Source organism: Equus asinus, chromosome 15 (genome assembly GCF_041296235.1).
Source record: "Equus asinus isolate D_3611 breed Donkey chromosome 15, EquAss-T2T_v2, whole genome shotgun sequence".
Classification (NCBI taxonomy): domain Eukaryota; kingdom Metazoa; phylum Chordata; class Mammalia; order Perissodactyla; family Equidae; genus Equus; species Equus asinus.
The window spans coordinates 8,906,459-8,928,987 of record NC_091804.1 but is presented as its reverse complement, the minus strand read 5'-3'; the positions used below and the strand labels follow the sequence as shown (position 1 = coordinate 8,928,987).

The 22,529-nt window shown below is 39.8% G+C and overlaps 1 protein-coding gene across 6 annotated transcripts in view; it reads left to right on the top strand.

Moving 5' to 3' along the window:
* MACROD2 (mono-ADP ribosylhydrolase 2) overlaps nucleotides 1-22,529 on the top strand; it is a 1,879,180-nt gene that overhangs the window by 1,675,260 nt on the left and 181,391 nt on the right. For all 6 annotated transcript variants that reach the window (XM_070485547.1, XM_070485545.1, XM_070485546.1 and 3 more), the window contains exon 9: nucleotides 15,863-15,944. In XM_070485547.1, coding sequence (XP_070341648.1) covers nucleotides 15,863-15,944 — 82 coding nt within the window. The remainder of the gene's footprint in view (nucleotides 1-15,862; nucleotides 15,945-22,529) is intronic.

Sequence of the window (22,529 nt, the reverse complement as noted above, 5' to 3'; positions counted from 1 at the left end):
CTATAATATTTGTAGATGTGACCATCTATAAGACATGATAACTCTCTCTGCTGGGAATACCGCTCAGTTAAGGAGCTAAGGCATGTGAGGTAAAATAACAAGGAATAATCTTACTTGTGGTAATAACCTGCTATAGATGCAGAGGAATAGTGGCCATTGTGATACCTTAGATAAGTGTGCTAGGAATTCAAAAAACAAAAAAAGCTTAATTAAGAGTGACAGCTACCATTTATTCAATAGCTACTATGTGATAATAACTTCATCCCATTGAATATTCTAGACAACCCTGTGGTATCAGTCTATCATTAGTTTTATTTTACTGATGAAAGTATGGAGATTCGAGGAGTTCAGCAATTTCCTGGTAGTTACGAGGTAAGCAAGTGGTCAAGTCCACATACAAAATCTGGACTGTCTGAATTCAAGCCTGTTCTCTTTCCTCTTCCCCATTCTACCACAGGCTCCAGAATAGACCACCGTTCTTGTTAAAGTCACACAGCTTGTGTAAAACTGAGCCTTGTCATATGGACTGAGTGGACTTGAAGTCACAGGGTAGCTGTGCCATCTCTTCCAGGAGCCCCAACTTTACACAAACATTTAGGGAAAGAAACATTTTTATAGGAAAATATTCATGAATATATAATTGAGTAGAATTTTTTAAAAATCAAATGTTATTTTAAGATAAGAGATGTATGTTTAAGGAAATTTTGCAGTTGACCAGAATTTCTCAGGCCATCAGTGAGCTGGGGTTTGGAAGGATTCTCATTTAAAACTCTCAGCATTCTAGGCTACTTTATGGTCAGTATCGTGAAGTAATCTCATAGACTCCCTCACTGCTTTTGTTCCACACTGGACTGCCTGGGATGTCACAAACTTTCGTTAGTTTGCTTTAATCAGTCCTTTTCAATTGATTGCTACATAAGTTTGCCTCTCCAGTATATTCTGCAAAATGGAGGCATTCATACAAATTTACTTACTTGATGGAGCAGCGATTTTCTGTAATCTGAGCACCGTGACTTTTATTTCTGCTGCATTTTCCCAGTGGGTGGCAATGAGACTATGGTTGTAGTCCGTTTGGGAAGGATGAAGTAATTTCCTGGTTGGGCACCAAAGGGAAATTTAGTCTTTCTAGTACTGAGCAGAATCAAGGGCACCATAAAAAATTTTTTGTAAGCTCATGACTCATGCAGTCCAGAAAGGTAACCATTTCACACCCACTGGCTAGAGAAGAAGCATGGCTGAAGGTCAGAGTTGGTGACTCACCGAGAAAACTCATAGGCTGCTGCGTGACTGGAATGTATGGAAAACCAATATGGTAGCAGCAAGATCCTCCACATCAAGGAAAAAAAATAATATAATCCCCTAAAAACTAGGACTTTCCTCAAAGTGGACCTCAACATAGTTGAAAAATTTATGGCTTCCCCGAATCTAGTTCCCCAAATATTTATCTTAGGAGTTAAGTAGACTTTAAATAATTTGTTTTCCAGAATGTACGTTATATGTTTCACAGCTTAGGAAATTAAATAGCAAAGTAGAATCCTGGTTAAAGTTTTTCAATGAACACATCATCAGTGAATCTTTCCAAATACTTTTTACATCTGTTCACAAAATTAAATTTTGCTTTCCCCTTCTCAACCTTCCCAAAAGTATGACACAGATAATCGGTTTGTTTTTAACGAATAAATCATCCAGTTAAGTTCACAGAACAAATCCATACTTCAGGTGGAGAGTTTAGTGTAGAGTTTTGGCAACGTTATTTTAGGAATGTGTCTCTCTAACCAATTGAGCAGTTACTGTAAATCGTGCCAATATGCCAATTACATTTGCACATCTTTGTAATTTGGGCGCTTCCTCTCCTGCTGAAGGATGGTTAGACGGAACATTATTGGATACAGCACAGATGTGAATAGAGCATCGTTTTCCTGCTGAAAATGCAAACAAAGTCTTTATTTTTACTGCTCTTAAATTTTGACCTGTAACTGGCATTGGAAACATCAGTGGAAACCAGGAAACAGCCACTGCAGCATTTAGCATCACAGATGCTGGAGCAGAATCAAGTCTAGAAAATAGATTTTTAAGGGATTATAGCAGACATTATATAACAAGGCTCAGTATAATGGATGGGACATCTGCTGGCTATTTTCAGAAAGCCGTCATTCTATTACCCTCTATTAAAATAATCTTAGTGGATACCTGACTTTTATTGTTCTTTTTTTCCCTATGCTCCCAGTGATTAAAAAGGTTGACGTGCAGTTCACATTTCTCTGCTCTAGTCTTGTCTTCCTATTTCTTTTTTTGTTTTGGTTTTGGTTTTTGGTTGGTCGGTTATTCTTTTGTTGTTGTTTTAATTGTTTTGTTTTTCTTAAAAAGAAAAAAAGACTGTCTTACAACAAGATTAGGATAATAGTTTTTTCACAGGTCATGTTCTGGATGACCTGAGCTTACATATATAAAACCGCACTTTCAGAGTCTAGCAGAAAAGTATTAAATAACTATTAGTACTCTTCCTTTCTCTTCTTTTCCCCTGAGAATATTTTGATATTCACAATGGACTTGGTTTCAAAATGTAGAGTTTAGAAGACTGAATCATACCTTAAGATTGTAGTATCTGAAGGATAAATACTTTTGGAAGTTCAAATATTCTTATGTTTACCAATATCTATCTACCTATCTATCTATCCATCTATCTATCTATCTATCTGTCTATCTATCTATCTATGCAAATGTACCAGTATACCAGGCAAATTGGCTTTATGTCATTAAATCATGATTTTCTGGTGGGAGTGAAGTTCCAGCCCCTATGGAGGTTGTGAAACAGTGTGCCAGGAAGCACTTGAAGCCGTTGTAAAGCAATGCCCATCTTCCTCGAGGATCAGTAAAGATTGGGAGGAGGAACATTGCTTTTACATGCATACAAGCATGAACATTTTATACAGTCCATAAACAAAAGACTATATGATAAAACTCAAAATTAAATAAAATTTTGGAGGAGGCGTTTTGGCACCATCTCAACTCCTTGAGGGAGACTTCACCACCCTCAGGGGTATTCTCTGATAAACATTTGAAAATAACTTAATTGATAAGACCACTGAAAGTTGTGAGCCTAATTTTCAAAAAATGAAGTGGGGACTAACCTTATTTAAATCTGTCACGATCATGGCAATGTGGTTTAGAGAGATGGCGTGGAGGATGGACGTACCATAGAGAGTCAGAGGAGAGTAAAGACTACTTCTTTCAGAGAGAGAGAGCCAAGGGCCAACGCTTCTACCCTTTGGGGTCCCTGAGTCAGGGAGTTGTGGTAACCAGGTCATCGAAAGCCTACTGGTCCAGTGGAGCAGTACAATTAAGGCCTTTTTCTATACATTTCCATTGGCTACATGGATTGCTAGGTGGAAAGACAACTAAAGTAAAAGGTGGTATCTCCCTCGGGGATTTACAGTCTATTTGGACACATGTTCCTTTATCTAGCATGTAAAGAGAGAGTTGATATGAAATATCTACAAGTTGATAAAAATGCAAAGGTACAATCCACAGTCTCGAGCAGATAGTGCATGCTAGAGAAGACAGAGGGAACAGAGGGTGGCTGAGAGGAGAGGCAGAGATGGAATGCTCTCTTTGCCCTGCCCTCACTCTTTTATACCCTCCATATACCACACAAACACCCACTCACATATGTACCACACACACACACCCCACTTCTGCCACCACCCCGCCCTCAAGGGGCATTTGGATAGAACCACCTTGGTTGCTGTTTCTTGTTGTATGAGACATGAACCTATGGAAAATTACCCAAAAGTGATTGTTCTCTTGGGGTTTGCCTTTTGGAAAAAATAAAATTCTTTTTGGCAGGAGTGAGAGGGACACCAGTTTGAGAAAAACAGCTTTTGTCCTCACAAAACGCTCTTTCAGGGTGATATGTTAATGAGCTTCCTTTGAACTGTAAATGGCATCAGCATGAGTGTCAGATACTAATGGAAATGTTGAGAAAATGAGAATGCACAGGACAATTTGCACAGTTCTGTGGTGGCCCCCATTCCGTTGAGCACTGTGACCAGGCTTCAGAGCTACCTTGTGACTTGGTAGCATTCCCGTTTTGAGGAGAGTTTTTCTTTCTCCTGATAATGGCATTTTTTTAAGGTCATGATTTGTTGGCTTTATAAAGCACTATCCTCTATGGGCAACTTCATCAGAAGCAATGAATGACAATTCTTCCTTGAAATTTTTAATTACTGTGACGAAAATAGAGTAATTATTAACTTTTGTAGCTGAACCACCTCTGCAGATGTTCTTAATCAAAGAAAAGAAAAAAGGAAACAGAGCGTTCTCAGAAGCAGGAGTATGAGATATACAATAGGGGCTTGCAGCTGGGGTAGCTGGGTTGACATGAGCCCTGCATGAGTGCTTGATAAACAATAGCTCCATCATTGGAAGGGTAATTTCATGTCACAGCCTAGATCGTGAAGAACTTTGAGCCGAAAGACCTATTCCTGGCACTGTCTCCTCAGTTTAAGGGTACCGAGGACACCACACAACAGATAGCTCCTTAAGAAAGTTAGAAGCTGAATTATATTAAATTAACCTTTGATAGGCTGGATCCTGGAAGAACCAGTTGATATTTAACCAATTTTCTTCTCACCTCTTGATTTGTGTTCTCCCAAAAGCAGATCCTAAGACAAGGATTAAAGTGCAGGCAGATTGTTTGTGGTGAAGTAGGGGTGAAAAAGGTCAACGCAGGGCATGCCGTCAATCAGAAGCTTATCCTCCTGGAGAACTCTGAGTTTTCTCATCCGAGGATGATGAAGTAGGGATATTTAAATGTCAACTCCTGCAAGTCCTTGGTTGAGAGCTGCTGGAGTAGGAGGCATTAATTCTCCAAACTCACAGCTTACTAGATACTGGATCAGAATACCTTAGCACTAAGAAAGACTTCAGGCAAAGAAATGCAGATGATTGGCCATTCTCTGGCTTCCACAACACAGCTAAGACCTAAGGGGATAGGACACCACACCACAGTGCCCCAACACCTCCAGACCACACTTGCAGACCACATGGACTCACTTTTTCTTCTAGGGATTGTTAAAACCCATCTAAGTAAGCTACTTCTGACACAAAAGGAAATCCATTACTTTTATACAAAAGGATACGCCTAGCATTAGAAATACGAAATCCATCAGCAGAAATGTGTTTCAGCTCTGGGAGGCTTCATGTTAAGATGTAGCCCACCTTGATTTGTTATGGCTGTCACTGCACGGTCGCGCATAGACCCAGTTTCCCATCCTCAGAATAGAGTGCACGAAGAGCTTTGAGAGGCTCGTTTCCCAAAGGTGAGTATCAGATGGAGCCCCCCCTCAACAAATTTACTGTCACTTTGTGTGAGTCATATTTATAGTGTATGTTGACTTTGAAAGCTCTTTTAAAATGAATCCTGACCTCGTAACAATTGGTCAGCCCAAGTACAGAATATGATTGTTTCTCCACAAGGAGCGGGCGACAGAGTTAGCTGTTAGACAGACCTTAGGCTGTAGGCTTCATGTGTGATTGGCAGCTGCCATTTGCATCATTGGAAATGATGTCAAAAGTGGACATGAAAAGAAAATAATTCAGATTGCCAAAAGTAGAGGGTTGTTATCGTAGGTCAAGTTTTCAGGGATGCAGACTGAAAAGGGGTTTATTTGATCGTGCTCTTGATCCGTATCTGCAGGGAGAGGGAGTGGAATGAGGGAGGCAGGATTGGAAAGAGGGGGATGTTGAACCCACAGGAGCTCTGAAGCTTGGATGGTGTATTAGTTTGCTAGGGCTGTCATAACAAAGTATCACAGATTGAGTGCCTTCAACCACAGAAATTTATTTTCTCACACTTCTGGAGGCCAGAAGTCTGAGATCAAGGTGTCAGCAGGGTCAGTTTCTCATGAGGCCTCTCTCCTTGGCTTGTAGATGGCAGCCTTCTCCCCGTGTCTTCACATAGTCTTCCCTCTGTGCGTGTCTATGTCCTAATCTCCTCTTCTTATGAGGATACCAGTCATGTTGGATTAGGGCCCACCCTAATGACCTCATTTTAACTTAATTAGCTCGCTAAAGGCCCTTTGTCCAAATACAGTCACATTCTGAGGTACTGAGGGTTAGGACTTCAACATATGAATCTCTTAGGGGACATAGTTCAGCCCATAACTGATGGTCCTTCAGAGCTGCATCAAATGAGGGAAGGGGTCTGAGCCTTGGACTGCTACATGAGTCGGTCATTGGATGCAGTCTGACGGGGAAGAGAGGGTCAGGATGGGTGAGGTACTGTCTTCAGCAAAGGACAATCCTCTGAGAGGGTCTCCTCAGAGCTGTCAGCCACCAGCACCTCCAGCAACAGGAAAAATGAGTGTTCTCACCCTGAAGGAAGGGGAGGGGCTGATACATGTTGCACACCACAGCACCCTCTCCATTTGTGAAAAGGGAAACTGCTCTTTATGTGTGACTGACATTTCCTCCCAGTATTTTCTGGGATCATTTCTTTGGTTACAAGGGGGGCAAGGTATGCTTGCCATGCCAGCATTTAGAACTGCAGGTCCTAAGCCCTTGTGAGTGCCTACATCTCTTCTATGCTAATCATGTGGAGCAGCTTCAAGGACCACAACAGATGTGTCATTTGTGAGGGTGTCCGTTTTGATCGATATGAAGCAGGCTTGGAAATTAACTTGTATGAATGAGCCTCCAGCTCAAATCAGAATAACTCTTGGTTCTTCAGATCCATGGCCATTTTTTCTTATAGAGTTGAAGATAAGTTAAAAAGAGCAATTCATCAAAAGAAGACTCTGAATTGTGCTGCCACAGAGTAATGACAGATGAACTGGGTTTGCAAAAAGCCCCCCAAAATAAAGGATCCTTTTTATGCATGCAGAAGCAATTTCAAAATGCAAAAATGCCCTTTGAGTGCTTATGGATTATAAATGCACTCCAACTCATCCAAACGTTTCTGGGAACACAAAGAGAAAAATTTCCCCATTCTGTAATTTGGAGATTGAAATACTAGCTTCTGTGGTGAAGTGTGCAAATATGAACATACTTAATACCTTCAAGAACCAGCAGAATGATATTCAGCGACGTTTGACAAGGATATTAAAATAGCAGAACAGAGACTCCCGTAGGGTCATGTGAAATCTGTTTCTTTACTGCAGCTCAGCTGTTAGTTTACCATTTTCTTTTCTTTCTCTTATTGGCTGACACAATCAGACAAAAAAAAAAGAGCTGCTTATATATAGGATAGGCCATTTTTGTAAATGTAAATGTTTCTTTTAAGACAGACATCCTCAGCAAAGTTGAAACTGGAATAAAAAAGGCCTTTCAGCATATCAGTCAGAAGGAAAGCGTCCAATGTTCTCCATCTGGCTCGTGCTTTTCCTTGACCTGTTTTCAAAGATCAGGGTAGAAATAAAGGACTCACCAAGTGAACAGTGATCCCATCAATCTGTCAGCACTGTGGAAGGTGTTTCAGGTACCTTGTGAATAATAACTTTACAATAAATAACCAATGTTTATGGAGCATTTACTATATGTCAGGCCCTTTGCCAAGCACTTTACATAGAATATTCCATGTGGTCATTATAGCCAACTGTGGCAGGCAGGAGTCTACAATTCTCCCAAGATTTCTAACATCTGGTGTATACACACTTTCTCCCAGTTATTCAAGCAATAAACTGGGTACTGCTGTGATGGGATTTTTCAGGCGTAATTAAGGTCCCAAATAGTTGACCTTAAGACAGGGAGACTATCTAGATGGGCCTGACCTAAATGCAGGAGTCCCTTATATCTGGGTCTACAGGTGATATGGAAGAAGTCAGAGGTTCAAAATCAAGAAGAATTTGAATCACCTTTGCTGTTTTGATGATGGAATGGACATCTAGCAAGTAATGCAGGTGGCCTCTTGGAGCTGAGAGTGACCCCCAGCTGATAGCCAAGAGGAAATGGGGACCTCAGTCCCACAACTGCAAGGAACTGAATTCTGCCATCAACGAGAATGAGCTTACTCTCCTCAGCCTCCAGACCAAAATTCAGTCTGGCTGATGCCTTGATTTCACCCATATTACACCCTGAACAGAGAAGCCAGTCACACCATGCAGACTTTTCACCTACAGAACCACGAGCGATTTATTGTTACACAGTAAACAGGGCTTGTTTTAAACAGTGAAGTTTGTGGTAATTTGTTACATAACAATAGAAAACTAATATGCCAGCCGCGACAAGGCCAATGTTTCCACTTTAGAGATGAGGAGACCGAGGCTTAGAAAGGTTAAGTCAGCTGCTCCAGCTCATAAGCTGGTAAACGCTCAGTTCAGATTGGAGCACAGGCAGCTGGTTATGCGGAGGCGACTGCATGTGGCAGGCAGAAGTCTCAGATGCCTACAAGACGCCCACCCCCCGGAGAGCACACATTGTCCAGTCTTCTCCCCTTGAGTGTGGGTGGCAACTGCAAATATGATGGGGCAGTCCCTCCCTGGATTAGGCAAGGGAGTTTTTTAGATGTATTTAATCAGTTGAATTAATTAAAAGGGAGAGTGTTCTGATGGGCTGACTTAATTAGGTGGGCTTTTAAAAGGAACCTGGAGGTTAGAGATGGAGAAAGTCATAGAGACACATGTCCTGAACTACCTCCCAGGGTCCCATGGCAAGGAATTGCAGGTGGCCTCTAGAAGCTAAAATCTGTCTCTAGTGGACAACTAGCAAGAAAACAGGGCCTCAGTCTTACAACTGCAAGGAACCGGATTCTGCCAACAACCTGAGTGAGCTTGGAAGAGGACTCCAAGCCTCAGGGGAGAACTGCGGTGCAGCTAACACCCTGATTACAGCTTTTGAGACCCCGAGCAGAGGACTCAACTGTGTGGGGCCTGGACTTCTGACCTACAGAACCTATAAAATAATAAACCTTTGTTTTTTCAGATGCTAAGTTTGTGGCAATTTGTTATGCAGCAACAGCGAGCGAATACACTGGGAGAAGGGCAGATTGCTCTTCTTTACTCCACGTGGTGGGAGGGCAGGGAGTAGGACCCAGGCATCCCACCTTCTTGTTTTGTTCTTTAATTAATCAACAGTGACCTTATCCTTTTGTTATTCTCTTGAATCTTCATTTACTCATAGCACCAAGCAAGCTCTAATTGTCTGGGTTTCTACCTCCTCTCAAAGCCGTCTTTATACAAATTTGATACTTAAGCCCTGAAGTTTATTCACTTATTAGCGGCAGCCACTGTTTGATGAGAATACTCCAATATCTAAGCCTGCACTGGTGAGGCTGTTGGTTTATCTTTCAGGGAGCCTGAGACTTCACCCTCATTGCCCATCAGGCTGCATGTACACAGAATAGGCCTCCGTCAGTCCTTAGTTAAAGTAGTATTTGCATGCACACCAGATCTCTGAATGCCTGTCTTTTGTCATTGGGGACACAAATTACATTCATCAGAATCCATTCATTCTCTCAGTATTGCTGAACACAGGATAATCTTGGCTGTGTCAGCTGCCCTAGAACTGGTAGCCATGAAAAATGGAGGTCAGCTGCAGATATTCCAAACCTGCTTCACTGTGTAACCCTTTTCAGGAGCAGTGGATATGATGCTGAAAAAGATTAATAGACTTTATGTCATCATGTTTATGGGGCGTAAAACCCCAACTGTGGATTAATGGATACCTTAGTGAAAAAAATACATCTTTACTCCTTTATGCCTTGATGGGTGAGCTACAGTTGGCATCAGTAGAAATATATGGTGAGATTGCCTTTAGAAGGTCAGCTTTGAAAGGACTTTTTTGACTTCTAAGTCAATGAAAATAGGTTTTTGATTGTTGGCCAAGACAATTGTAACAGAAGACTTTCAACCTTTAAAAAAATTCTTATTGAAGTATAACATACAGAAAAGAACACAGATCCTAAGTGAACTGCTTGATGAATTTTCACAGACTGAATACATCCGTGGAAGCAGCACCCAGATCAAAAACCAGGATCCCCAGCATCCCCCTTGGTCCCTTCTTCCCAATCCTCACCCCAGAGTAATTGCTGTACTAACTTCTAACACCATAGGTGGTTTTGTCTGTTTCTCTAATGTTTTTGAACATTGCAGAAATGGAATCATCCGGTGTGTGCTCTTTTTTTCTGGATTCTTTTACTCAATATTATGTTTGTTTATATTATTCTGAGTAGTTGTAAACTTTCTCTTCTCATTGGTTTGTAATGTCTCATTGTATAAATAGCTCACAGTTTATTTATCCACTCTACCATTTTAGACGTTTAAGTAGTTTCCAGTTTGGAGATATTATGAACAGTGCTGCTACAAACATTGTGGTATGTGTCTTTTTGTGAACATGTGTGCACATTCTGCTGGGTGTCTGTCTAAAGAGTAAGACTGCTGGATCATAAGGTATGGACAAATTCAGCTAAGTTAGTAGATACCACCAAATCATTTTTCAAAGTGGTTGCACCTTTTTACTCCCCAAAGCAGTATATGAAAGTTCTTGTTAATCCATATCCTTGCCAATACTTGATATTGTTCTTTTCATTTTAAAGAAGCTTTTTTAACTTTGACTACATCTTAGTTTACAGGGAGCATCATCGTTTCTATTGTGAAACTAATAAGCACCTCCTATGAAAACAACAGTACTGGTCTCAAGAGCCATTGTACTCAGCCTAGAATCATTGGATAAGATGACAGTAGGTAACAATGAATGACTCTTGCCCTTTATATAGCTCTTTTCTACATTGAAAAAGCTCCCAGGCTCCTCTATAGTTCTGTTCTCAGGTCTTCTGGCAAACATAAAAGAAAGTCTCCCTCCTAAATAAGTTATTTTTTGGTTCTAGGACAAAATACCCTTGAAAAATATCAGCCACATACTTAGATTTTAGTCAAGTCTGTTTGCCTAAACATGTACTCTGCAAATATTTACAGAGGTCCTATTATGCATCAGGACCTACCCCATGCACTGGAGATACAGAGATGAGCATCCCCAATTCTTCCTTAGGTTCTAGTTTAAGGTTTAATGAAGACTACAGTTAAGTTATTGATTCCTAAAAATATTGATGTTGCCTTTTGTATTATTTCCAATTATGTTTTAGCCTGAGGATCCATCTGAGTTTATTGACAACATGTTCCTAAAAAAAAAAAAAAAAAAAAAGCATGAGTCATTTTAAAGTATACAAAGTTGCTTTAACTACAAAATAGTGGACAGACACTTTAGGAAGTCCATCAAGGAGATGGGCTACGACCAATGAAAGGTCAGCTTGAAGGAAGTAATTGGAATTTGAGTAGCCTTGACAGGTTACACATCTCCAAAAAGGAACACTGTTATTATTTTTTGTCCTTCACTGTGTTCTTGTACATGAGATTCAGGGAAACGATATTAGTGATTACATCAGTTGGAATTTAATCAGGGAAGCAGATCACTGTGAATAAAGTAGAATAAGGGCTTTATTATAAGGATTAGATCTTATACAATCATGAGAGAAGCTGGAGAAGTAAATGTCCAGAAGGGGATGGTTGGCTGAGCAGAGAAAACCCCTAACCAGGACCCATGAGAAGGAGCTGTTGAAGAAGTCTATGGAAGGCCATTGCCTCCACATCTGACTGTGCCTGGAGTATGTCAGAGGGCAGGTGGTCAAGAGGCAGGTCAAGAGTTGGTCAAGAGGAAAGCTGGATGCAAAGTGGAGGAGAGCAAGAACAAAATGGAAGCCACAAGGGCAAACTGCCATGTATATCTGCCTCTCACTGCATGGAACCCCAAAGTTGCACTGCCTTGCAGAAGTTGCTCATGCCATTGCTGCAGAGCTGCTCGTGTGCCCAGACCAGGACTCAGAGAACCCGAGGCAGGAGCATCAGCAGGAGCTGGAGAAGCTGTGAGCCCAGCTGCTACTCCACACCCAGGTGAGCCAGCTGGTGAGCAACAGTGTACACAACCTGCTGGGAGCCTGATGCCCTAAACCCACCTGCTTAGTGCAATGGCTGCAGCTGCCCTCCTGCCCTCCGAATCTCATGGAAATTTCTCTGTGGCCAACTCTAACCCAGAACCATTCAGAGAAGTGCAATTCCAGCTTAACTCAATTGACATACTACAAAACTACCACAAAGACAGACTATAACTAAGATATATATATTTAAAAAAACTACAGAGATGATATAATTCAATTCTTTCTTTATAAAGACATGATAACTGGGGCCCAGGAGACCATGGCTTGTCCAATGTCACAGAGCTAGTGACAGGCTTAGAAATTCAATCCCACATGTCTCCATCTGGGTGATATCACAGAAAGAACACTGGATGCGAAGTTAAGACACCTGACATTTTGCCACTAATTAATTGTTTGGCCTTGGGGAAAAAAGTCACTCAATTCTGGATGGGCTAGGCCCTACAAACTGAAGGTGCTCAGTTAATATCTGATGAATAAAGGAATAAATATAGTCTCTGAAGAACAACCATTTTACAAAATTGTTCTATTGCCTAACATAAAAGAAAAATTGAAACCACGCTCCTGAGCCTCATAGTGAGGTATTCTCTTATATTCTTATGAAATTTTTCTGGGATTAGAATGGATCACCTGGGCCCTTCTCCTTTGCACAAGTCAGATTTCCAATCTCTCAGCCATGTAGCAATTAGACTTTCTATATTCTTCTTGTCACCTCGTTGTGGCTTCTACATGATCCTTTCAGTCTGAGCTTTTCAAGAGGAGTCCAGTACCACATAGCTGGAAAAGCAAGAATCAAAAAATGTAGGAAGAAGCTAGAAGAATATCAGATTGCTAGCTACATATTTCTATGTTTTGCTCACATGTCTACAATTTGGACAGAGTTTAGCAGGAACGACTCATCTCTGCTCCGTGTGGCATCACCTGGGGCACGCGGCATCTCAAAAGCCGAGAGCTGAAATCATGTGGAGGCTACTCACTTTCAGCTCCGGCTTTTGGCTAGAATTTCTACACATAGACTCCCTATGTGGTCTCTCTGCTTCCTCTGGCATGATGATTGGGTGTAAGAGCAAGTCTCCCAAGAGGACCAGGTGGAAACTCTATCACCTTTTATGACATGGACTCGGACGTCACATATCATTTCTGCCAGAGTTACAGGCACTCCCAGAGTCAAGAGGAGGAAATATAGATTCCATCTTTCAATGAGGGGAGCATCAGCACTACATTTTAAAAGGAGCCTGAAGGATGCAGTATCACATTGCATGCCATCTTGCAAAATACAATCTACCGCAGGCAGTGATCAAAACCCACGATGAGTTTATAAACACAGAGCTTGTCAACTAAATGAGCTCTTGTCCAAAAATAACCCCAGAAATATGTTTATGCACACATATATAAATACATGCACATATGCATACATAACAAGTACTTTGTAAATGAGGTTAATTCTTGGATTCAACTTGCTTCCAAGATATTTTCAGTGTTATGGCTGAAGGTAAGGTCAGGGAACAGAGCCATTCAATTAGTTTAAAATCAAAGTACTTTTCCCTCATCATCCTTCTCCTCTCTGGGAAAATAAATCAGGCTGCTGAATTTTGGACCTATATCATTTCCATGGTAACAAAGCCTAAAGTGCTAAAAAGTGGAGTGTAATTCTTTGCAATATTTAAGAAATCTGTATTTCGTCTGTGTGGTGTGTAAAAGTCCACTTAATAACAATGAATACCATTACCACTAATCCTCCTACACACAAACGCACTCATATACGTACACACACAAGCAATATGAGTGTTTAAAAAATCCCGTAATTTACACTAAGTAGACCATAAAAATAGGGGGAAATGAGTAAAAATGAGACTGTCTAGTTTGGTCTCTTAGATCTGCTTTGAGCCAGATTTTCTTGTTTTGATTTTGATCTCAATTAGGTGACTTTAGAGATAATCTGACCATCTGAGCCTGGAGGAAAAGTCAACAATCATAGGTACAGAAGAGAGAATAATTACAGTGTCTGGAACCTACAAGTAGTTCAGTGCAGCTGGAAAGTAGAGTATTTCTAACACAGAGTCTTATTTTTAATGTTATGCTTTTAATTGTGAAGTATTTCAAACATACAGAAAATAATGTGATATCTATGTACCTATCCCCGTAGTTAATGGCTATTACTCACTTGCCATATTTTTCTCAAATCTCTTTTCTTTCTAAATAAATAAAATATTAACTATTCAATTAAAACCTTACCTGTCCATCCTTTGCCTTCCCTCCTTCTCCAGAAATCTTCGCTGTCCTGAAGTTCATGTGTGACATTCCTATGTGCGTTCCTGTATGTTAGCGCTTATGACTGAATCCCTTCACTGTTGTATCTTTGTGCTTTAAAAAATCGTATAAATGGTATCATAGAGTATATGTCCTTTTATAACTAGTTTCTATGCTCGAAATTATGATTTTTATCTTTAGCCACAGGGCATAAATATGCCATAAGGAGCGTGGAGACGAGCATTCAGTATTGCACAGACAGTTCATCATTTATTCCACTAAATTTATAGTTCACCTGGAGAGTGAGTTGATGATGACAGTTTTTGCATTTGTAGAAAATGTTAATGATGTGCAGGCAAGACTGGACACCAGAAACTCAAGTGAAAACAGGGAAAAGACAGTGTGGTTATTTGCAACCCAGTCCTTCCATTTCTGAAGGCCAGGTGCTTTCTTTTAAAATCCATCCTATGAGGGCAGTTACTGGGGCTGCATGGTCTTTGGTGATGATACTATAGAAGTCCAGCGACTGCTAAGGAGGCATTCTATCTAGATGGGAGTCTAGACTCATGCAGGGATCAGGAAGCCACATCGCTGAGTTTCCATCAGGGACCCCTGGTGATTCTTTGTGTCCTACCCTTCTCTCCCTCCTCCCACCCCAGTGGATCTCCTCTCCTACTGGGATCTTTGGACTTGGATAGTGTGAATCTGTACCCCACAGGCTGGGAGAGCTGAAGGGCTAGCTGAATGACATCCACTTGGGTTCTTGTGTGTCCTGCCACATGCACACCTTACTTCCATTCCCTATTGCCATGAGAAATGCCTCCCTTGTTCTATTCAATTACCAGTTGCAGTTTGATAGATTGAGTAATTTGTAACTTTTTGTATGTTGTTAAAATAAAGGAACTAAAGGGGTGTTTATTTTCAAGACACAAAATTGAGTCACTGATATGATATCAGATATGCATGAGCTATTATGTGTACTCCGTCTCTCTTCTCTGTTTACCATATTGCTCTTTGAATGTCTCAAAGAAACTCCTCACATGCAGATGCCCTCCTGAAACAGAAAAAAAAGGGACTGCACATACATTTCCTTTTAAGGTGGCGTTTCCTTATTCAATAATATCAACCAGGTTAAAGTTATATTGACCTCATGTCACTATCAACTCATTACATTTTATTTCTGTTGCATTTCTGAGTATGTTAAGCTAAAAGCAAGCGTCTTCATGTAAATTAAACTGCAAAAAGCTTTTTAGGCCATGTTCAAATATTAACAGGTTTGATAATATATTTGTCTAACAAGAGTAGGACATAGAGCTCTTTGTTTACTGACATACTTTATTGTCATTCTGCTGTACACCTCTCTTCTGATGTGGCTGTTTTATAGGACATAAAGTCTAGGTATCCTGTCAGAATCTCAGATCTTATTTATAGCTTGCTACAAAGTGGCTTGTTGTCATTTATTATTTCTTATTTGATTTATATAACATCTTTCTACCAAAGAGCCCATGGGTTTATTTACATAAAGGGTATACACACACACATATGCACAACTTGAACTTCACGTAGTTAGCAGTATACCACCAAAACCCTGTAGGAGGATTTTCTGTTTGTTTTTTGTTCCAAGCCCATGTTCTGGGGAGGCAGTCACCATATTTCCTTTCACTTTGAGTGTTTATTGTTTGCCTCTAGGTGGATCGGATCATCTTCTGTGTCTTCTTGGAAGTCGACTTCAAAATCTACAAAAAGAAAATGAGCGAATTTTTCCCTGTAGGTGAGTAAAGCGATTTGTTTCCTTTTAGAATGGAGGAATGAAGAAGTGGAGTTATCGCTTATGGTATTGCTGTTTCATTTCACATCTTAAAGACTGTTGCAAACGTGAACTCTATACACAGTCACCCCTGGCAACTTGTATCATAGGTTTTAAGAGGTCACAGAGGTGATAGGAAATCTAGGCCCTAGACCTCTCTGTCCCACAAGGTGATCGTGCTGTCTTGGGAAAGTCAATTCATCTCTTGAGTCTCAGTTCCTCACATCAAAAGTGAGGAGTTGGACCAAATGTTTTCTAAAGACTCTTCCTCTGGCCCTAAATTGCATAATCTGTGATTTCTTCCCGACTGTTGTAAATTGTCCAGGGCTGTGCCTACATCCACCATGTTAAACAGCCTCGTTGGAAATTGTGAGGAGCCCATTTATATTTGCAGCTAGAATTCAAACTTTTCCTGCATTCCATTCCTCTTCCCTCCAATTTTCTCAGCCCAAATTGCAATGAAGATAGCAGCACTTTCTAGGGCAATCCGAGAAGGGTAGTCATTCATCTTATTTCACACTTCTTCTGAGAATGTAGAAGAAACCTCAGGGTTATTAAAGAACCTTGGGTAATGGATTTACACGAGTGTGGATTTACAACTAATGTGCCATTAGTTGGATTTGGTTGATTTGAATATTTCCCTCCTCTGTCCCTCTTCCAGCCTGTAAAGGCTGAGGCTTGTTTAATACCTTGTTATTTTTATGGTGCCATTAAAGTCACAACGCCCAGAGCGCTTTCCTCAGCCGTGGTAAAAATGGCTTCCAGGAAAGCTACTGTGAGCTTTGTTGGTGTCTGCCTTTCAGAGAGTTTTCTTTTGAGGTTTTCACATCCATTTGAAGTGGATTTTCAGGTAACTGGTGACTCTGGCAGGTAAGAAGGAGTGCATGGAGGGTGCTGGTATACATGCACTCTCTTACACGATCTATCAGAGCCACACAATAAAGAGGAGGCCCTGCCCGCAGGTCAGAGTAGGACGTGGGTAGCTGTCAAGAGCAGCTATGGAAAACTGCTACAGATGTTCAACTCTGGGCTCATGTTCAAAAAGGACTAAATTCTTCTGGGTAATTTGAAGTTCTTCTCTCTAATTTTATAATCGAAAGGTGAATCTGCTAAGTGTGCTTTCATTTGGGACTGTACGTATTTCCCTAACTGGAAGGTACTATAAATTTGGAAAGACTCTCATGTGATGAAGAAGAGGATTGTGATTGTGGTCTTTTTTTCCTCCTTTTCTCCTTTTCTTCCTTCTCATCCTTCTCCCCCTCCATTTTTCACTGTTCTTCATTTTTTAAGTAACTCAGTGTTTCACAGAGTGTAAAAGCACATAATAACTATTTAATAAGTAGTTCTTAATATGGGTTGAACTGAATAAATTCTTCTGCCCATAATCTGATGGCTTTTTTTTTTCTGTTTCAATCTTCTTGTTTCATCCTTTCTCTTTATTTCCTATATAACCACAGTGAGCTGATTGTGCCTGCATTTCTGCATTTTTAAGTATTCTTAAAAGAAAGTGTTCATTCATGTAAAAATGTGACTTACCATGGTGTGTGATGCAAATATTCTCATTTCTTGTCAATGTCACAGCATATTTTATAAATTTTGGACTTTTTGAGATGTTTAGAAATGATGACATATTTCTTTTCATGTCTTCTAAAATTAAAACTTGTTTTCACTCTAACATGATAAAAAATAATTTCATAGGTATGATCTATTGATATTAAAACAAATCTGTCCATCAGCAGGTATTTCAATGATGAAAGCCAAAAATCATACTACAAGTTTTTAAAAATGAGACAGTTTTAGTGGTCTAGAAAGTATTAATAACTATACAAATAAATTCTTATTTGAAAAATTGCTAATCTAAATAAGTCCAACATGCATCTTAGTGCTTGAGCAAGTAAACTAATAATAAAATCATCTTTAGTTTCACATCAAAGCTTTGAATCAGGGCATGTTCATGAAATTATTTCCAGTGCCTATTTATAACAGTAAGTACATTTTTAAACTAAATGTCAAAATTCTCCAAAGTTGTTTAGTGTTTCTGCAATGCAGAGGCATCAGCCATTTGTAAATTCTAAACATGCAATATGAAATAAAGATGACCTCTGGTGGAGTATGTGACTGCTAATATAGATGATATATATCATCTGTCCATAATTTGAATTTATGGTTAACTCATAACCATTCCATCTTTGATTGGAATATAATTTTTCTGACTTGCCATATAGTCACTGTAGACTGACTTATTCAGTGTATCTCCAACTAATCTTCTTAACCCTTCTCAAAGCAATAATGATAATAGTCTAGGGAAAAAAGTCATTTTTCTGTTAAACCAAATCTCCGTGTACTTTAATCCTGTGTTTTTAAATTTCATAATCAGGAATCTGAGACAAAATGTATGAGAAAACAATACAAGTTAGACTATAAAAGCTCATATTAAAGATATAACCCATGCATAACTACTGCCTAATATTAATGACAGGAATAATTGCTAACTTATATGGATTGCTTTCCATCCACCAGGTACAAGGGCTAAATCAGTTAATCTTCATGATAACTCTAAGAAAGTGACACTGTAATAACTGTACCTTTTAGATATGGAAAATGATACATATTTGAGAAAAGCGAAGCATACAACCAGGAAGCCACAGAGCTATATTTTAAAATAGAAAATGGCATCTGTCATTGCACAAGTGATAATCGGTTAGTTTCCTCAGAGCGTCTTCAGAGAAGGACAGGTTCAACTTCCAGGATGCATTTAGAGCATTGAGAAAGTCTCATTCCTAATTTCATCTGCTGCCCATCATTTTTGAAAGCTGCCACGCTTCTCTTTCTTCTAATACCTGTGAATCTCCTCATGGAATCTTTTCTGACATGAGTCAAATTGGTACTTTATCATGGATCTCAAAATCAAATTCCATCCAAATCATTCAGGCAGTGTGGTGCTGCTACCTGCAGATGAGCAGGAAAGTGGTCACCAGGAAGCCAAAAGGCCTCACAGCGTGACCAGAGGGGAAGGTGGAAACATGCTGTACTCATTTGCTGGGGCTGCCATAACAAAGTACCACAGATTGGGTGGCTCAGAGAGCTGAAATTTCTTTTCTCACAATCCTGGAGGCTAGAAGTCCAGGATCTAGGTGTCAACAGGGTTGGGTTCTCCTGAGGTCTCTCTCCTTGGCTTGTAGATGGCTGCCTTCTCCCTGTGTCATCACGTGGTCTTCCCTCTGTGTGTCTGTGTCCTAATCTCCTCTTCTTATAAGGACACCAGTAGTGTTGGATTAGGGGCCACCCTAATAACCTCATTTTAACTTAATCACTTACTCAAAGACCCTGTCTCCAAATACAGTCACATACTGAGGACTTCAACATATGTGTTTTAGGGACACAACTCGGCCGTTAACAGGGCCTGTCATGGAAATGCAGTTGGAACATGAGAGGAAAGAAACCAGCAATGATGTTTTTCCCAAAAGTTTTGTATCTTGCTTTGGGTGAAGAACATTTAACTTTTTCCTTCCAGATGTATTATTTGTAAGCCTAGCGTGTCAGCTTTATGGAATTACCATCCACTTTTGTTGCAAACAATTTATAGTTATAGTGCACCACTACATGGCCTCTAGCAAATAATATTTGTATGATTCAACTCAGAAATCCTTTTGTTCCTTACATGAAAAGTTTGTATTTTTTAGTGTGTAGGATTTATTGTATGTAGCCTTCATTGATTTGGAATAAGGAAGTCAATTTTTTTATGAGTCTAAGTCCTAATAGAAAATTAAGGGATCTTAATTTTCCTCACAATAACAATGTCAAATTTACAGTTTTGGAACTATATCAAAGAATCCTGATATTGGAAACTTGAGAGACGTCATGGTCAAACCCCCTCTCTCCCTCACTTTAGGGAACGCCTACATTTGTTTACTGCAGTGGTTCTCAGCTAGGGGTGATTTTGCCCTTCAGGGGTCATTTTGAGATATTTTTGTTTTTCACAACTGGGGAAGGGGAGTGGCTACAGGCATCTAGCAGGTGGAGGCCAGGCATGCTGCTAAACATCATGCAAAGCACAGGAGAGCTTCCCACAACAAAGAATTATCCAGCCACGGATGTCGACAGTGCAGAGATTAAGCAGCTCTGGTCTACTGTAACCATCCCTCGCTTATCATTGAGCCCACTAAGGCAGACTTTGCCCTTGAGTTGCATTTATTTCATAGGGTTCTGCCTGCTGATGTCTTACCCAAACTTACTTACTTGCTGAACTTGAAAACTGTGCCCTCAGCCCAACCTCTGGCTTTCTGGATTCATGACCCCATTCTCGTCTAGACGTCTGGGTTTGCCCTCTCTCCCTTTACTCTGTACCCACAGATTTCTATGTGTTGACCTCTGTAAACCATGTTATCCACAGCACAACTGCTTGGCTCTAACCCACTCCCGGTATCATTCATGTATTGCTGCCCATAACTCTAGTGTGTTAGTCTCAGAAAATATGATTAACTATTATGCAGATTTTATACACATAATGCATAAGTGTGGAGATGAAGGCTAATATACAGATCAAGGAGGAACAAATTCACCAATTATTCTCTCTGCATACCTCAAGCAAAGCTTATAGCTCCTTTGGCTAAGAGTTTTCATTTTTATCATTGACTGCTGCTTCAGTGAGCATTGGTTGATAAGATTACGTTGTGAGCTCACAAATATTTTTTGATTATAGAAATCTTCAACTCCCTACCAGTATCCAAGCTCAACTGATTCCTTCACAATAAAGACACCTATGACTAAAAAATTTATCCATATTCTCTTTATTATTAACTCTGAAAGCAATGAAATTTGTCCATTTTTTTCCAGCTAGGAAATTTATGTAACTTACACACAATACTTGTGTCAACTTATTAATAGTTAGATATAATTAACATATGCATTTTGCATGGTAACTACCTAAGAAAGCTGATAAGATAGGAAAATGATTCCAGGATGCAGACGTGCTCATCCTAAATCCACCACTTGTCTCTAAAATGAAGATTTGCTTTAGACAGAAAATTCCATTCCTGTTTCTGGGTAGAACTCAAAAACTATTTGAAAAAATCTAATAGAATAGCTTATTTTTATATTATGATTTCTTTTTCGATCTCTTTGTCTTGTCTCACCAATAAAAAGGTAAGTTTGTGTAGAACAGAGACCATTTTAATATTTCCTTGCACTTCCATAATCTGGAAAATTTCTAAATATATAGTAGGTGTTTATTACAGTAAATAAAAAATTACCATGAGCTTAAGTTAAAACACTATTTAACCAAAGTCTCACGTAAAAAGTCGATTTTTTCTGAAAACCATAAGTATTGTTAACATAGCTAGATGAGTGTATAGCACTTCTTTTCATATGGTTTTCATCTTTCATAGCAAGGAAAGAATATTTCTCCAAAAAATTTTTTTAATTATACCTTCTGATAAATGGGCATGATAGTTTTAAAACTTTTACCTGGATCTATTCTTTAAGAGCTAACAAGAGAAAGTATTTGATGTGGGCCTGGCAAGCCGAGGAGTCAAAAGAAAGATTTCTTGGACTCTCAAGGTCGGGCAGTAGTGCTCTTTTGTTCAGAGAATAGCATGGGGACAGGACCCATGGGCAGTGAAGAGCTGCAATGTATTAAGGGTTAGGGCTAAATTTATAAGGCATGGGTACGTGACTTATTTTTACCAGACAAAGAAAAGATGATGGAAAAAGTCATTAAATGGTATCAGTGCAGGTGGGGTCTGGTTATTGCATGGTCGTATAACTTTAGATATGAATTGGGTCATATAGATCGTCATGTAGGCCAAGATGACTTGGACTTCTCTCCCTGGGGCAACCTTGATCCACATCAGTATTCACATTACCTTTTCTTCATCTTCTCTTCTCACTGATTTTATAAGTTTCTTTCATCCACCCTCATTCATTATCTTTCTGTCCATCAGTCAACAAATAATTTATTATATGCCTATGATCAAAGCCCAAGGATTTGATCACTGCTACATTTACAATATAATTCTATAATATGCTTGAGAGACAAGTATTTTGCAGGACAGTTGGAAGACAATATTAGCAAATAATCAAGTGTAGCATTGGTATGGTCATAGTACCCAAGAATTCAGAGGCAAATATGTTTCAGGACCAGAGTGTTTGGGGTAAGTTTCATGAAGAATGTGACGCTTGCAGTGATCTTTAAAGAATAGGCAGGAGCAGAGAAGTGACGCCAAGTGTTGTGTAAGTGACATAGAGGAAGAAGGGCAGTTCAGATGGGAGAATTTGTGACATAAATAGGATGCGTATATCCAGTTTGTGAATCCCTGACCGAGAAGTGTTGATACTCATCATTGTGTAATAAGTAGCTGGGGCCCAGAGTGAGTTCTTGAGTGGGAGATTACCATGATAGATCCTATATTGAAGAAGCATTAATTCAGTCCGAACATAGAGACTGGCCTTACAACAATAACCCTATGGCATATGTCCATCATTAGCTTTTATAGGAATGGTAGTGAACAGAGGCTGAAGAAAGCTCAGTAAATTGCCTAAAGTCACACA